At 39.3% G+C, this 17,814-nt stretch overlaps 2 protein-coding genes across 2 annotated transcripts; one reads left to right on the top strand and one right to left on the bottom strand.

Moving 5' to 3' along the window:
• Window positions 1-153: 153 nt before the first annotated feature.
• bccip (BRCA2 and CDKN1A interacting protein) lies at window positions 154-5,025 on the top strand. The gene is given in 7 exon segments (NM_001292283.1): window positions 154-297; window positions 1,380-1,454; window positions 1,828-1,908; window positions 2,191-2,283; window positions 3,026-3,210; window positions 4,253-4,418; window positions 4,684-5,025. Coding segments are annotated over 7 exon segments (888 nt in total). The 5' UTR covers window positions 154-180; the 3' UTR covers window positions 4,855-5,025.
• Window positions 5,026-5,028: 3 nt separating this feature from the next.
• Window positions 5,029-17,440, bottom strand: dhx32b (DEAH (Asp-Glu-Ala-His) box polypeptide 32b). Its single transcript, XM_007903967.2, has 11 exons — window positions 17,141-17,440; window positions 13,271-13,464; window positions 11,820-12,198; window positions 11,378-11,623; window positions 10,598-10,697; window positions 10,093-10,251; window positions 8,276-8,467; window positions 7,986-8,135; window positions 7,543-7,733; window positions 6,778-6,959; window positions 5,029-5,444 (listed from the first exon to the last, which is right to left on the bottom strand). The coding sequence occupies exons 1-11, from the start codon at window positions 17,432-17,434 to the stop codon at window positions 5,258-5,260; spliced, it is 2,274 nt and encodes a 757-aa protein (XP_007902158.2). The 5' UTR covers window positions 17,435-17,440; the 3' UTR covers window positions 5,029-5,257.
• Window positions 17,441-17,814: the final 374 nt, after the last annotated feature.

Here is a 17,814-nt window from a genome sequence, read left to right as displayed (position 1 = left end):
GACAGAGACAGTGACACAGTGACAGACAGACACAGTGACAGAGACACAGTGACGGACAGACACAGTGACGGACAGACACAGTGACGGACACTGTCGGAGACACCGCAGTTGGTCGATTATCAGGTCTTGACCCGGAGGAGCGGCCGCGATGACGTGTTTCCGGGTTCGGGCCGTGACAAGATGGCGGATCGGAAGCGGCGCGCGGCGGCCGAGGCCGAGGCCGAGGAGATGGAGCGAGACTCGGGGGACGAGTCGGGGTCCGTGAGCAGCGAGGAGTCAGAGGAGGAGATAGACGAGGTCAGGCCGCCCCCCCCCCCCCTCCCGCTCCCCCCACCCCCCGCTCCCCCTCAGGCCGGGGCTCTGGCTCCGGGAGGCCCCGGGAAGCACGTGGTGGCGACCCCGGCGCTGGGGCCTGGTCTCGGGGTGGGGCCTCCCCTGGTCCTGCGCCAGGCGGGGCCTGAGGGACGGAGCAGTCACTGGGGGCCGCGGGGCGGGGTGGGGGGGTGTGGGGGGGTGTCAGGGACTCTCTCCCCCTCCCACTCGGCTCCTGTCAACCCTGGGAAGCCACGGCCCGGGAGGGGAGGGCGGGAGGTCCCGACTGGACTACCCAGACACCAGTGACGTAGCGAGGGATAGTCATTTGGGTGCCCCCCACCCACCCTCCACCCCCTCCCCAAACCCCCCCACCCTCCACCCCCTCCCCAAACCCCCACCCCCCACCCTCCACCCCCTCCCCAAACCCCCCACCCCCACCCCTCCCCAACACCCCCCTTCCCCAACCCCCCCCTCCCCAAACCCCCACCCCACCCCCCCACCCTCTCCCCTCCCCAACCCCCCCCCCCCCCCCCCCACCCTCTCCCCTCCGCCCGGCTTGGGGTTCATCTTCCCCTTGGCCTCCGGCTGGGTGTCGAGCCATCCCCGCTGCCGTTCATGCTCCGAGCTGCTACCCACGTGGAGGGTGCAACATGAGTGCAAAGGAAAAGAAACAATAATAAATCGGTCACTTCAATCCACGACTGTTTGTCGTGTTTGCGCCGCTGTTCGCAATTGGCTGCTCCGTTTCGCCCACAAATATACAGTCAATTCACTTTACGGTGTATTCTGTGAAGCGCTTTGAGACGTGAAAAGCGCTATATCAAATGCAAGGATTGTTATTGTTTTTATTATTAAGTTGTTCTTGTTCTAGGTGTAATAATGATAATACAGTGCAGCAATAGTATTAATGAATCCTTTGATTTTAAAACGGCGAAGTATCACAAAATCTAGATTACTGATAATGTAGTGAACGTGAGCTTGTAAAACAAATGATTTTTACTTTTCACTGATGTGTTCGTTCGGGTGTGTACGTACTTAAGAGTATTTACATGTGTCTATTACAGGTGGTGAAAGTAGACTTTGAAGCCCATATCATATCTGATGATGATTATAGTGGAATCAAGAAATTGTTAAAACAGGTAACTTGAAAATTATTTTAGATTTGAAGAATAAATTGGTCATTTTCAATCCACGACTGTTTGTGGGACACTGCTGTGCGCAATTGGCTGCCGCGTTTCGCCCATAAATATACAGTCTTTACACTTTACAGCATATTCTGTGAAGCACTTTGAGACATCTAGAAGATGTGAAAAGCGCTATATCAAATGCAAGGATTATTATTGTAGAAAAGTTTTTTGTGTCTTTAAATTAACGCTGAACATGCTTGGCCTCACTCGATGGGATACTTGGTAAAGATAATGTAGAGCTTTGATCTCAGCTGAAGCATCAGTAAGGATCTAACTTCAAGATCTTTTCCTGTCTACATTCCTTATGATGCCCTTTTTTTTGCAGCTTTTTCTGAAGGCCAGTGTAAACACTGCTGAACTAACTGGTATAATTATACAGCAAAATCATATCGGAAGCGTTATCAGGGTAAGGCAATTATGCAGTTTGGTTACAAATTTAAGATTTTAAATTTCTGTTACAGTGCATCAGATCAGTAAGTGAATAAAATAATATCTCAGCATTAAATCTGGTTGTTTTATCTGTAAAAGAGTTCATGGAGAGCTATGGAGAATTATGAAGAAAATATCTGTATGCTTTTTATGATGAAACTGCAATGGTACAAGTTATTGGTTCTTAGTACTGTAATAATGGTCTAAAGTTGTTCGACAGCATGTTTACAGAATTAGATGAACTTTTTTTCATTTAAAGCAAGCGGAGATATTGGATGAAAATAGTGATGATGATGAAGATGATATCGAAGTTTTTGGGTTCATTACTCTTTTACATCTGACTGAAAGACAAGTAAGTACTCAGAGGCTAACCAGAATGTCATTTCAATCTGCAAAATTTTCACAAAATATAGTTTATAGATTATATGTTGCCTATTATTTAGTTTTTTTATTAACTTTTCAAAATCCTTATGACCTAAAACTTTTAATTGTTAGTCAAAATGAGGACTGAAATTGGCCTTCTGAAGATCAATGGGTATTTGGGACAACATTCAAAACATTTTGAGCCGTAAAAGAGGAATTGAAAGTGTATTTGGAAACTAGAATTTGAGGTGCCAGTAATGTTTGTTGAATTAAGACAGTGAAGTTAAGCGATTTGCTATGAAACTTAAAAATTGGGTTCTGAAGGTCACTTTTTTCAAGCCTTTTTTCAACTGAGATACATCCTGATTGCAAAGAGGTACCCTTGATTTTGAATTCTGGTTTGGAGGGACAGATTATTTTGTAAAAATGTAAATTCAAGTTAATTTTGGCAAAAGCAGCTGGCATGGCTTCGTTATTTTGAGATTGAAAGTGAGTGTGCTGTGAACAACATCAACAGACAGGAGCAAACATCTCACTCCTACAATATTAAAAAAACTAAAATATGAAATTTCTCGTTGTAGATGTCTTTGTACTAGTACTTTTTATCACAAGTGATGTTTTCTATGCAGGATTAGGTTTTAGTATTTTGTGTAAATCTTTTTCTTGAGGGGAAAAAATAGGAACAATTTAAAATCATTGTGTGACTGATTGACGATTTTTGTGATATTCAGGGAACTGATACTGTTGAACAGATTAAGGAGTTGATCCTGAGCCAATGCGAGAAGCAGCCCAAGGGCACATTTGAGCAGCTGAAGGAAATATTGAATGACGACAAGAAGCCCGTGGGCTTTCTCATCAGTGAACGCTTCATTAACGTACCACCTCAGATCGCTCTGCCCTTACACAAGCAACTCCAGTAAGAACCCCATACTGAGCTTCTCTGCCTTTGTCCTGTAATAAAAGCCTGTGAACAAAAGGAGAGGAAACTGCTAAAAAAAACAACAGACGTACATTAGTGCAGTAGAATTGCTTAAAGTTCCCTGTTAAATGAGATGAGTCCCTCATTAATGTACACGGTATGTTGATTAATGAATGATTTGTTTTGTTTAAGATTCTGTATTGACAAAGGAGATCACTGCCCAGACACTGACATTCTTCTAATTTACTACACTTCAAAATCTTAACTCATGTTTTCCTAAATCATAAAGTAACAACAGTGTGTTTTAAAGAAAAAAATGTGGCTTTCAGTGTGTCTGGGGATAATTTTGTATCTTAAAATGCAAAGAAGCAATATGAGTTGTGTGAGATTTTTTCTCTTTGTTAGTCACTTTGTTTTAAACTGAGCTGAACACACATCTCTCTAAAGCAGTGGTGGCCAACCTTTATGGTCGGCATTATTTATGGCATGATTATGCCATGGTTGGTCATCACTGGTCAGTAATCATTGCAAAAATTAATTGTTTGCAGGCCACTAGACAATAATAATCTAAATTCAGCCCCAATTGGCACCCTTTTAGCACTTGTTAAGACAGTGAGGGTAGCTGATACATTAAATAAAAATTCCAAGAAAACTGGTGGGTGTGCTCTAGTGGTTGAAGGGAAGGCACATTGTCAAAGGAATGGTTAATCTGCACGTGGTCATGTTAATACCTGATCCTGAGTGCTTGATGCTGACATTGGGTGAAAGAAAATCTCTAAAAAAAAGTGTGGCTCTACCTGTTCACATAAATTGGTTAATACATTATTATTCTTGTACAGGATTTTGATTTACAAACTGCTGTGTGGATTAAAGTAATTATTTTCTCTTCCTATCCTCTTCCCCCACCCCCGTATTGCTATCTTACACATTTAGTGGTGTAAAATTTAGATTTGAGGATAATTAGTATAAGATGGTTCTAAAATGTACATGTTGCAAAACTTTTTAATTTTTAAAAGAATTTATTTTTCTAATTGTTTAGGATTGAGTTGGCTGCTGCCCAGAGAACCAATAAGCCTTGTGGGAAGTGTCACTATTACCTCATGATCAGCAAGACCTGTGTTGAGGTGGTAAATGATCCACGGCAAAGGGGCAACCAACAGAAGAAATTAATGTTTGCAAATGCAGAAGATGAATTCTTTTACGAGGTCAGTTTTGTGCTTTTGGTTTAAATGACATTGGGATTGAAATCTTAGAATACAATTTTTATTTGGGTAAGAGATGGGGTAATTAACTTATGTGTCTGGCAAAGCATCTTGTCAACACGATCCGGGGATGTAAGAAAAATTCAAATGATTGGCCCATTGAGCTTCTATCAACGTTTGACAAAGGAAATGTATTTGTAATTTATTTGTTGAATGTTTTGGCACTTTGTTATTGCTCCCAACTTTAAAAATGTTTTCCTTGTTCCAGCAAGCCACTTTGAAGTTTGACTATTCTGTGGAAGAGGAAAGTGACAGCTGTCTCTCTGGGCGCTGGTCTTTTGATGACATTCCTATGAAACCTCTTCGCACAGTTATGTTAATCCCAGCTGACCGCATGAATATAATTATGGACAAACTCAAAGAATATCTGTCTGTCTGACCAAAACCCTGAGGTGAAATAATTATTTGAATCGGCTAAATTTCAAAGTGTAAATATTTCAAATGGCTCTATTTTATCTTATTCTTTATTGCTAACATATTGTAAAATTACCATTTTAATAAAAACGGTAACCATCTCTTTTGGGATAAAAAATAAAAATTCTTTCCAATGTCTTGTTTAAAAAAAATTTATTCACACAAATTAATACACTTTGAACTAAAATTTAAAACAGCTATTGAATAAATTGTTCATCGAATAAAAGTCTTTACAAATCCACATGGAGATCACATGTGTGACAATGCCTTACAGTGAAAACATGGTAACTTTTGGCACATTGATTGATTGTTGCCCTTTGGATCAGTCTTTGTACTGTGAATCATTCCTTTAGTGAATTAGAAAATGGTCATTGAATGGCACATCTGTCTTCACTCTGGCTGTTTTCCTCTTGCTTCTCGTTTTCTTTGCTTGCTGGAGGATGGTCCTCACCAGTCGACAACTTTGAGAATTGGTCAATAACTTCCTGGAGGAGTTCCTTGCTTTCACTTGGGGGTAGATTACTGAAGTAATACTGTGGAGCCAGCTGGACAAACCTGTAGAAATTTGCAATCAGACTTGGTTAAGACTTATTTCATGTACCTACTGCTATGTGGTTATGCGATGTTGATACATTTTTATGCTACATACAAAAACAATTATTATGAAAATTCAGGAATTGGAGCTCCTCCAGAGTCGAGTGTTGATTGCTAACTCCTGCTGCTAGAAATGACTTGAAGTGGCAGCAGCCTCAAAAGCCCTAAGATGCATCCAAATTCTCAACACTGGGATGGTGCTGGAATCGTTATGTTGAGCGGAGTATCTCATTTTCTGACCTTCACAACAACACTCGAGAGAAACAAAATAAGTGCAGGCCATACACTTTCCCACAAGGAGAGCCAATTCATATTTGATAACTTGACACCTCTGTTACTACTTCTAATTGCTGATGGTCACATGGCTGCATCAAAGGACTTGACATTGACAAAGAAAATTTACATTTTCTCCAAGTCCTTGTACTTTCAGATGCAACTTCTGGGATAATTCAGCTCATGACTTTACTACAGTAAAAGCCTATGTATTACACAAATCAGTGGTTCTGTAAGATTTACTATTTCTGGATGTGTGAGTTTTAAAAAGAATGCTGAACGGTACACTAGAGTAATATATTTTCAGACACTCTCAAATGTTTTCAGGATGATTTGAAGCAGGCCTTGTAAGCTTTTACTGGCCATTAAAGATGTGTGGATTTTAAAGCTACTGTTTTCATCACACAAAATGACTTGTCCCTAAATCCAGAGAAAATCTGCTTTGTATATGGAAACTGCTTGTTTCAAGAAGATGAAAATGAGTTGCAAGTTTCTACTAAAGATCTACAGTGTGATCATATTCACTTAGTATCTAGTAGCAAAAACAGTCATCTGAAGTAACATTGGCAAACATTATGAAGCGAAGGGCTACGAGTGGAAGCTTTTCCAGGCGTTTAAAACTGATTTACATTGTGAAACAGACTCTGTTGCTGGATAATTTCTTTTCAAACTTGAATCAATATGGATTTTAATTTATTCAGTCTAGAATACATTTGAACTGAATCTCAGATGAAAAATTTGACTTGGAGACAGTCTATCACAGAATATAGTTTCCATGATTTGTTTATGAGAGCCTTCCATCCATTGCTGTTCAGCACGGATATTTCCACGAGTCAAATAATTACATTCTTTCCTATGTAAAAAGGCGATTTAGAGTTCAAAAACTGTTTTACAGGTCAACCTTTATAACCATAGTAAATTTACCAAACTGTTTGCAGAAATTGACAATGGAATATCCCCAAAGTTGTGGATCAATAAGGTGCCAATTATAAAAGCATCTAATTGGAGGGAGTGTACTTACATTTCCGGTGAAATTTCTGACACGATTCTGATACAGTTGTTTTCAGATATTGTGAATTCACGGAACAAAACCCACTCTGGTTTCTGCCTGGAAGAATAGTAGCCTGAGAAAGAGTGGAGGTGTGCTACGTGTTTATGCGTTAACATGACATAGTTCCCCAATCCATCAACATCTCGTGCAATCTAGAAACGGAAGGACAGTTACATTAGCTGCATTGATTTGATTGCACAAAGCAATACTGCAAGACGAGTTACAAGACTAATATAGAAGTCTATAAGTATATCTTGACTATGACGCGTATTAAGAAGACAAAGTTCTTTTGTTGGTTTGCATTGATTAAAATCTGACAGTTGTAATTCTAATCTGTCAACTATGTCATTAAAATCCTTACTTCATGTGACTGTAATAGCTGTGGATTTGAGTTCCAGGACTGATTTAACACTCGAGTTCACACAAAGAATTATACTTAATGTCAAAACAATAGCCTCCTTCTGTGATGTAAATAGTCTGCGATTACTAGACAAGCTGTTACGTAGACGTTGACTTCAGGGCAAACCTGTTACACGTTCCAGAAAACTGGCTTCCAAATTAAAGCTTTTCTAAATTTTAAGCCAAAACGGTCTTGAGACTAGGCATATGAACAATTAGGCAATCTCTTTGAAACAGAAACCATTCCAAGAAAACTATACAGGATATGGTCTCTGACGCAATGAGAAAATTCTGCATACGACTGAATCATAAATCACCAGAAAAAGTATGTTTCACCTGCATGAAATAGCCGGACAACAAAGCTCTTTTCACATTCAGTGTATTTTCAAGCGTGCTAAAAGCGGGTTTTGAAATGGGCAGCTCGATACACTGCATGATGCCCAGCAGCTCAGCTCTGATGGCATCCGCTATCCTCAGGGCAGAGTAATTCAGGAAATTGTCACGGCACCACTTCTCAACCTCAGAGTCTGCACAAACAGTTGAAAGAAAATCCATTAGAGGAGCAAACATCTTTCTCAAGTTTAGGAATTCAAGTCAGCAATCTCAAATAAAGGAGGTTACGTTTTCAATCAAATGAGCTGCGTTTTTCAACATACAGTGTCAGTACGCAGCACAATTTGCGAATAAGTTTTAAAATAGAATGTCAAACAATAATTAGTTAATGGCAGATTTGTCTTTACTGTTTTTCTGCTCCCATCAAAAATAATGTGTTATCTTACGTTGGTTTGATGCACTCCTCTTGTTCTGCTTAAATGCACTGTAAACATTGAGGAGGACAAAGTGATCGCCCTCTGGATGAAAAAACTTCCTCCGACAAGCGAATGCAGTTCGCTCTGAACCAGGAGGTGGGTCCACAAAGCAATTGGGAGCTTCAGAAAAATAAAGAAGAATATTACAGAAAATATTTACATCCATCACCATCCGTCAATTCTGTTGCGAATGCTATTTTTTTTTAAACGCATCTACATCTGGTATAAAAATAAAATGATAGTAGTTTGCTTTAACGCACCTGTTACCATGGCAGCTATTGTTAACATTTCGTGAACACAGTCAAATTCACAGGATGCAACAAGAGCTTTGGCCATTTGTGGATCCAGTGGGAATTCTGACATGATTATTCCAATTTCTGATAGATTCCCATCATCATCCAGGGCTGCAAGATAATCAAGATCCTCCAATGCCTGCATCAGAGCTTCAGGAGCTTTTTATTAAAAAAAAGTCTGTTTAGTATATATATATAATATATATAAAAAGTAATGTCATTGTTATCAGATCAAAGGGCAATTTAGCTGCCAAACAATAGGTAGAGGTTCACAAGTAATTTCCCCCAATATCGTCTGCATTAACCCATCTCTACAGTGCACAATACATGAACAAACAATACACGAGAAGTTGGTGAACAGATAGTGAAAATATACACTTCATGATAGACCAGTAATGGGCCTATTGATTGAGAGGAGGAGAGAGAGGGTGGCAGGGGAAGAAAGGTGTCAGAAAAGAATGTTCCAAAATGTAAGCGATGTCAAGAATAAAACAGCAATTACTAAAAAACATCTAAAATTAAACCAAATACACATAAGGCTTTCATACACCGTACATTAATCCTCTTAAGGGTGATTTGAGGCGATTCAATTTTTCACAGAATCTAACGTCTGTACTTTACAAATGCATGGGGATGGAACATGTTGAAGCCGGCTTTCATACAAGGTAATCCGTATTCTATTATCCAGCAGTTTGGATTTTGCTAGCCCCATTTTCTACAGTAAATAAAATTAATTCACAGTTGCCCAGTACGCTGGGGACTAATGATAGGCTCTCTCCTCTCCGCATTTAGGCAGCTCGTGTGGCTTGTAAAACCTGTGCAGACATTACTTTCTGCTGCATTTAACAATTTGAAAGCCAGTTTATTTCATGACTAGAGGCTACAGTATACAGTTATCCCTGACAAAGCAACTAGTATTCTATAGCACTATTGTATTATGTTTATACACAACTTGAGGACAATTTAAAAAAAAAATTCATAATACAATATTTAAGCATTGTCAACGCACTAATATGCTCCAAAACATTTTTTTCTCCCGAGACAATGAACTTACTGCTGGTCGACTTGGAAAAGTGCCACGTTATCAAAAAATCTGTTACGGCCGTGTTCAAAAGATCCAATTTAATTATTGCATCATGCTTCAGTCATGCAGAAAGAAAGAATCAGATGACTGATGCAATATAAACATGTTAAGAAGCCTTATAACAACGGCGGCATTGTGGAATCAGAACCAGTGGAATCAGAACCAGCAGAAAGGAATGTACACAAAACTAAAAGCCATCCACCAGAATCATTAGCAGATTGAATGCAAAGATATGAGTTGTGCTCTGTGTAACTTTTCTATTAGACCAAAAGTTCAGTAAAAGGTAGATCTATTCAAAGGTCTCAAATTAGTGTTCACTTTTCTCCTCGGTTAATTGGAAAAATTGGTTGCAGCTCACATGCAGTGGAATTGAAAACTTGGGTTAGGATTAGACTATCCCTCGGTGACTATGAATGAGAAGAGATTGATGCTCAAATGAGTAAGAGTAAATTTACGTGCAAGGAATACAAAAGGAATTTAAAGATTGAGAGTATGAGTATTTGAATTATCGAAAGACCTCTTTTATTTAACTGGCAGACGAGAATCCAAATTTGATGTTAAATATTTTTAGTGTACTGTTTTTTTCAGATTTTGCAATGGTCAATGCTGTGTCTTCTAATGGAATTTTGAAATCCAGCACCTAATTGTGAATGAACGTTGCTCACTTGTTGCATATTTTTGCACCATTATACAGCATTACCTGGCCTATCTATGAAGTCACATTGGCCCATGTCTGCAATATCCATTCTCTTCAGTAATAGAACCATGCGAATGAGGTTGGATTCAAGAACGTAAGCTGGTGAAAGCTCAGGCATCTCTTTCTGCAGAAATTCCTCAGTGTATAACCGGAAGCATTTGCCTGAATAAGAAAAAAGGAATTAGTTCAAAGCAGCCGTGTTACTGGCATTTTGTTTCTCCAAATAATTTATAATAATAGCATTTGATACAGCCTCATCACATCGTTGAAACTTCTCAAAAGCGCTTCACAGGATATACTGCCAAGTGAATTGACTGCATATTTTGCGGGCTAAATGTGTGTGTATATATATATATATAATAAATGTATGATCACTAACCAATAAAAGATGTGGAATTTAGATTGTCTTATGTATAGGTTCTTGGTTCAGAAAGGTTTCCTGTGAAAAACACTTTGTAATGGATTTCCCAGTTTAAACAGGAAGCGTATTGGACGCTTTTGGCCTTACCTGATCTCCCTGTGCTGATGATCTGCTTGCGCATCTCAGCCTGGATTTTGCTAATTGGTCGCATCATGAGCGAATCTGCTCGTATTCTCGGGTTGTAAACCTAGGATCAGGTACAGATATGAAATGAGTCGTGGCAGATGTATTTTGTTCTTTTAGCAAAAAAAAATCATTGATTTGTGCCATAAATGCAATAAATTCAAATTAGTTTCACTCACTCATGCATTGCTTGGTACAATAACAACGACGTACATTTATATAGCGCCCCCACACATGCAGGACAGAGTCTCGGAGCACTTAGAATAAAAACTAAGCGTGCATTTACAAACACAAAATTTATCCACCAGAAGTGCTGCAGTGTACAAGTGTGGTTTAGGAAGAACAGTCTTCAACCTCCCCTGTTCCCTGTGGAAATGGAAACGCAGTAACGAGGAAGGTGAATCTCACAGATCTCCTTAGTGCTGTGCAATAGTGCTCCAATACAATATGCAGTTAACTCTTCAACCACTCTTGAAACATTTCAGTTTATATCAGGCAAAACTGAGGTTCAACCTTCAGAATATTGTACTGATGGCATGGTGTATTTGTAATGCAGGGTGATCAAAAAGTCATGATATCATTGCAATTTCTAATAAGTCTTAAAAGAAATTCTGATTTTTTTAAAATAGGGTAGAAATCATGACTTTTTGGTCAACCTATACACCCTCTGCTGTAGATTTCCTGACCAAGATCTTTCTGCTATGGATTTATGTGAATAATCAACTCTGCAACACAGTTACTCACATTTCTTCTTTCAATGCCAACATCAATAATAAAATTGACATTCTCCATGCAAAGTAAGGACTCTCCCATGCTGGTTGTCAACACCACTCTCCTCTTGTAATGTTTACAGCTCTTCTCCCACACTTCGCTTGGACTATAAACAGGTCTGCCCTGTTCTGGAAAGAAGGGAATTGGAACTAGTTCTCCTAATACCGGGTGTAGATTAGAAGCTTCTTGTCTGATTATACTGCATGCTTCATCTATTTCCTGCAAGTACATAAAGATAACATGTAAATACTGGTAATACTGTTAAGTCTCTAAAATGCTACATTATAAATTCAGGATGACCAAAAAGTCGTGATATCATTACAATGTCTAATAAGTCTTAAAGAGAATGACTTCACCATCTATACCATATTATTAGGAACAAAAATCACTAGAATCACGCATGGATTGAGCTTACCTTTTTACAGGACAGAAAGACTACCACATCTCCCTTCTCCCGGGTGTGGTGTATCTCAAACAGCAGTCTCAGTGCAGGCAGGAAATAGTTTTTCTGAGAAGCGCAACTGTAAACAACCTCGACAGGACACCTCTTCGCATTGCCCACTTGGATCAGAGGAACATCACCGTAGTAGGTGTGCAGTTTACTAGACATGTGAGGGCAGGTGATTATTACCACTTTAAGCTCTGGTCTCTGTTTTACAATGTCCTTCAGAAGCCCCAGCAGCACGTCAGTGGAAACTGTTCTTTCATGAGCTTCATCTATGATGATAATTCCATAGTGTTCAAGTAAAGGATCTGACATCATCTCTCGTAGCAACATGTCATCTGTATTGTACCTAGAACATTGAAGCATCGTCAATTGGCTTTCTCAGTCTCAAGCCACTCAAAACAGAAGAAAGAGGGACGAGAACTTCATCAATTATTAGCACAATAATATTAAGTGCTAGTCTGTAACACAGTCTTGCATAGAATGGTCATTATTGAACGAAATTATCAAAAGATAATTTAAGAAAACCTATGTAGAAAAGATTGACACTTTAATTTTCCCAACTTTAACAGGTTTCTAAACAAAGGCCCCAAAGGCCAGTCACAGTACAGTACTTCAAATTTGATCAGATCATTATTTTATTGAATTAAAAGTAATTTTACACTAAAAACAATAAATAACTCAAAAAGAAGTTAGAAGTTTCAACATGATACTTAACAATCAATATATTTTTAAAACTTTTAAGACTAAACCACAACAAACGGTTGCTGTTATTCTACAAACATATGAAAGGTCTCCTCAATAAGAAGTTACAAAAAAATTATAAACAACTGGCTAAATATATGAGAGTAGTGGTACTATTGTTACATTTAAGTGATGATCCTAATGCTTTGTTTTTAAATTAAATCAATTATAATAATCAATTATAAAGATCGAAAAGAATATGGAGTGAAGTGTTGCATTTTATAATTATCACATGAAATCTTTTTTACAACATAATTGTTTTCAGTTATATGTGTAAAAGATCCCTGCACAATACCTACATTAAATATTAAGTAACGATGTTAAGTCAAATACATAATTTATATTTTGAATCAACGGTAGTTTGGGTGAGGAAATGCTCTGTATACCAAGCAGTCATTACAGTCTTTATTTCACTGTTGAACTCTTATGTTGAAACCTAACTTTCTTTCACCTTTCTGCCCTCCAGCTCATCTTATTCGTTCTACTCTTTCTCTCTTTGTCCTGTCACAATCTCTACATGCCACGTAAAAGAGTAATATAAATGATAAGGAACAACATATGGCGTTAGTTGCTTGGGAAGGGCTGGGCAGCTGCAGTCCTACAACTTATTGTTTGCTGTTTACATTTGAGTGGCAGCTCTGTGAGGGTCACCAGAAGTAAATGGGAAGCACACAGACCTTAGGATAGTTTCATTGATGCAGCAGTTGTCGAATGGAATTACGTAGCCCACTTCGTGCCCTATGTTGACATCCATCTCATCTGCCACGCGGAGGGCAAGGCTGACAGCCGTCTGCTTGTGTGTCTGTGTGCACACAACAACCCCATGGCGATACTGGAGAGAAAGGCAATATTCTGCACACCACTGGGGGATCTATAACACACAACAAAGAATCAGTTCTGATGTCTCACACTGGACAACATTGCTTTCTATTTGTCTTTTTAAAAAAAAGTTGATTAAATAGTCCCTCTCTTTCTTCTGTTTTGAGTGGCTTGAGATAGTTGATTCAAATAATTTTGAAGCAAAGTTCAGAACTATTTCAGCAGGAGCTCGATAAGGATTAATATGCCTTTGAGCGGGAGGGGAAAGGTTCATAGTACAATTCAACCATTAAGATTAAAACGTTTGTGAGCCCATGTAATTCAAAAGGAGACTCCCAAAAAGCTATATGGCAGCATTGAAATCAATAGTTCTGTTTGCTTTCCCGATTTCTCCCCTAAATGCATACCAAGTTATACAGACCAAAGAAGTCAATTTAAATTCTAGGTCTTTGCTAAACTCAGCTTACTCTTGGCTGGTGATGAAGCACTGCAATTGCACTAAATATCCTTGAGTTTGGGAAAGAAAAATTAGCCAGACTTCTGGTTTCTAATTGCCATTCAAAATCTCCTGATGGAAATTGTTTGGGGATAGTTTGAATCTTGGGTCAGGTTTTTTTCTACAAAAAATAAGATTTAATGTATGTTTTTTTCCCCCCATTTATTGCGAGCCAATATTAGTGCATCAGAGTTGGACACCAGCCTTTTGTTATCGGGTAATGTTGCTTTGTTCCTTACTGTTGGTTGAAATTCACTTGAACAGCAAACATTAGAGGGATTTTCAAATATTCATCAGAAATAGTTTTTTTTAAACTGTAGATTCAACTGGTGTGTAGATTCAACTGATGTGTCCTCTGTGTTAAATGACTAAGGGGTACACATAAATTGAATCCAAGTTTTGACACAATTACAAATTTTACATGGAGGAGTAAAGGGCTCAAAGTCAGTAGAAGGAAAGTAAATACAAGTAAATTAATTAATTTTCTGAGGGTTGGTGAATACAGGAAACAGATTGTTCAGAGAGACAGTGCAGGAGAGTGTGTTAGTGAATTCAAGGGGGAGCTGGATAGAATTTTGACAAAGGAAGTAATTGAAGAAAATAATTCCATGTTTTTTTTCCCCCAAAACATTGAGGCTGGCAGATGATTTCTCCTTGTCCTGCAGGTTCTTACATCAATCCTACATGCTACAATCTACACTTCAGTGAAAAAATATTCCACAAAACATACAGTCAATTCACTTTGCAGTACATTCTGTGAAGCGCTTTGAGACGTCTCAATGACGCGATAAGGTTTAACATCAAATACAAGGATTATTTATTATTAATAAGAAAACTGATCAATACTTATGTTTGATACAGCGCCTTTCACGTCAGGAGGATGTCTCAAAACGCTTCACAGGATACACTGTAAAGTGGAATTTTGTGCGTGACCACAGCAGCCAAATTATGCACATCAATGTCTCACAAACAGTTCACAAAGTGAATGAACAATTTTATTTGGGGGATTCTTAGCCAGGATGGACACTGAGTGAAATTCCCTGGTCTTTTCGAATAGGGTCACAAGATCTTTAATAGACACTGGAACCGATAGATGGGAACTCAGTTTAACGTCTCATCCAAAGGATAATGCCTCCAGCAACGTAGCACACCCCCAGCACTGCAATGGAATAACAGCATTGATTATATGACTTCCAAATCTTTCCATGGGGCTTGAACCCACTACCTTCTGACTCAGAGATGAGATTGCTATCAACTGGGTCAGGATGACTCTTAAAAGATCCTTTGATCGCTACACCATTCCAGATAACAGCATGGTGTCAAAATGCTATCAATTTCTCTATAGAATTCAATAGCTGCTCTGTGATTGAAAGACCCAGCGTTGAACTAGCTCTTTGTGTAGGAAAAGAGTGTACTGTAGCTTATAGCAATTAGATCCTGGAAGCATTGTTCTGTGTATCAAAATAACTGGATTCATTTCTATTAAAATACAGTCTCATTCCTGGAAGGGATAAAAGCACTTTTAAAAAAAAGATCTTTAATCCAATCAGTCCCTCACCTTCTAAGAGCAATGGATGTAACAATCTTCATCCAACAACTTACACTTATATAGTGCCCTTCACACAGAATAATGCCCCCAGAGTGTTTTGGTTACAATATTACTTTACAAACAACCGGGAAACAAAAAGGCGGCTGTTGTCAGCCAGAATTAACAGCTGGAGTTTGCCAAATCTGCCCACATTCAAAATGGTGACTACGAGGTAAGAGGAAAAGCCAAACAATGTAATACGAGTTCAGTTTAAGATAAATACTGTGTGTGTGTGTGTGTGTGTTTATCCATATATATATTGATGTCCCACTTTGTGAACTCTGCATTGGAGAATTCCATTTTTCATCATATATATTTATATATTTACACACACACACACATATACAGGAAACTGCCTATCTGCGACAGTTTGGTTCCCATCAAGAGTGTAATTAAAGGATCAATGCTATATTGAGAGGGTACCTATTACTAGTAACGCCATGAATTACTATTCCCTAATAAAAAGCTGAAAAGTCGAATTGAATGCAGAGTTCAAAAAGTGGGACATCAACAATACAGCATTAACAACTCTGTGCACTTGCGACCACCCCTTTTCAATCACTTGAAACAATCTCGTGTCCAAAACAAAAAAAAATACAACGTGTGAGAAATAATTCAACGTTGTTAGCGAAATTAAGTTCCCAACTAAAGCTCCCATTAAAATTGTTTCAGAGAAGAATTCCATCCAGCAATCTCCCTGCACACAGCATCCTCTATCCCAGTGCCATGCACAATTAATCCCAGGTTCACTTGTCACTCCCCCTTTACCTCTATAAAATGCTCGAATTACCTCTCTTATCAGGAACCAAAGAAATAGCTCATTGTTCTCAATGTTGGTCGAAACAACCAGGGTGAAAAGAGGTTATGTTTTCACAACCAGCTTCCAGAACACAGTAAATTTGGGTGATGCGAAAGGATAAAATGGGCCCATATTGCTCTCTGGACATCTACAGGTTTTATATTGGTGGTGTGCAGAGCGAGCAAGCTTTTCATTCCCCGAAATGTTCAGATCAACTTCACAGCCTCTGGGAAAAAAAATGGTACTAAACATTTAGCAGCAAGACAGCCGTTCAGAGTGAATGCGACTTTCTTTGAAATGAAAAGTTTCACTCGGTGGGACGTTGGAAAGATTGGTTTACAAAGAATGCAGTTGTGTTAAATTGAACTGAAACGAATCTTTGAGCAAAGTAGATTTGATAAGCCGCAATAAATGTAGCTTTGATCCAACTGTTGTCACTGCTTGTTCACAAAAAAGTTGTACCACCAGAACATGTATTGTTTTGCAGTCTTGGTATTGGGGTTTAGGCTCAGCAATAACACACACACACACACAGCTCTCTTCAGTATGGTGCACACAAAAAAATAGATCCACACACACACACACACATAGGTTTATTTTAGGGTTTAAGATTGCATTGTCCTCTTCTGCTGGATCAGCTGCTATCAGCTCCAGGATAAATAAGCCTCAACAAAACATTGGCGCCTTTTTCAAAGCATTGCCAGATCCCAATGCAAAAGAAAAAGAGAGAAAGAGAATAGAATCACTCCACAAATCCAGACACACAAATAAAAAAAAATCTCTGATTGTTAACACTTACCCCCCACCCCCACCCCATTAGATGTGATGGTATAAAAGCACCTTACCTGGCTGCTCTTCCCCATCCTGGAGTTCCCAGACAGGATAACAAAGTGATGGGTGGCTAAACTGGTCATGAAAGCCAACTTGGTCTCCCACACCGACAGCTGCTTCCTCTCTTGCAGGAGTTTGTAGTAACGAGAGGAATGGGGCAGCCCATCAAAGGCATTCAGCTCCAGGTCAGCATCGCAGCACAGCGACTGCTCATCCCCACTGTCTGAGCCCAACTCCTCAGGCAAAGGAGATCTGTCACAGAGAGCTTCTCCATCCTTGTCCTTCAGGTGCAATCCAACAGCATCCATAGCCACACAGAGAGAGAGAGAGAGAGAGACACACAGACACACAGAGAGACACAGACAGACAGAGAGAGACACAGACAGACAGAGAGAGACACACAGACAGAGAGACAGACAGACACACAGACAGAGAGAGAGAGACACACAGACAGACACAGACAGAGAGAGAGAGACACACAGACAGAGAGAGAGAGACACACACAGACAGAGAGACAGACACACAGACAGAGAGACAGACACACAGACAGAGAGACAGACACACAGACAGAGAGAGACAGAGAGACAGACACACAGACAGAGAGAGAGACAGACAGACAGAGAGGGAGAGACACACAGACAGAGAGACAGACACACAGACAGAGAGACAGACACACAGAGAGAGACAG

The sequence above is a fragment of the Callorhinchus milii genome, unplaced genomic scaffold (assembly GCF_018977255.1).
Source record: "Callorhinchus milii isolate IMCB2004 unplaced genomic scaffold, IMCB_Cmil_1.0 Scaffold7, whole genome shotgun sequence".
NCBI classification, from domain to species: domain Eukaryota; kingdom Metazoa; phylum Chordata; class Chondrichthyes; order Chimaeriformes; family Callorhinchidae; genus Callorhinchus; species Callorhinchus milii.
The sequence above is the reverse complement of the archived record's forward strand: the minus strand, read 5'-3'. Positions and strand labels throughout refer to the sequence as shown.

What these genes read in the sequence shown, in the direction of transcription:
- dhx32b (XM_007903967.2), bottom strand. Translation starts at nt 17,434, where the DNA reads ATGGATGCTGTTGGATTGCACCTGAAGGACAAGGATGGAGAAGCTCTC. An exon ending in GGATGGGGAAGAGCAGCCAG is followed by an intron (nt 13,465 to 17,140) that starts GTAAGGTGCTTT and finishes TGTGTGTTATAG; the next exon opens with ATCCCCCAGTGGTGTGCAGA. An exon ending in TGACTTCATAGATAGGCCAG is followed by an intron (nt 8,468 to 10,092) that starts GTAATGCTGTAT and finishes TTTAATAAAAAG; the next exon opens with CTCCTGAAGCTCTGATGCAG.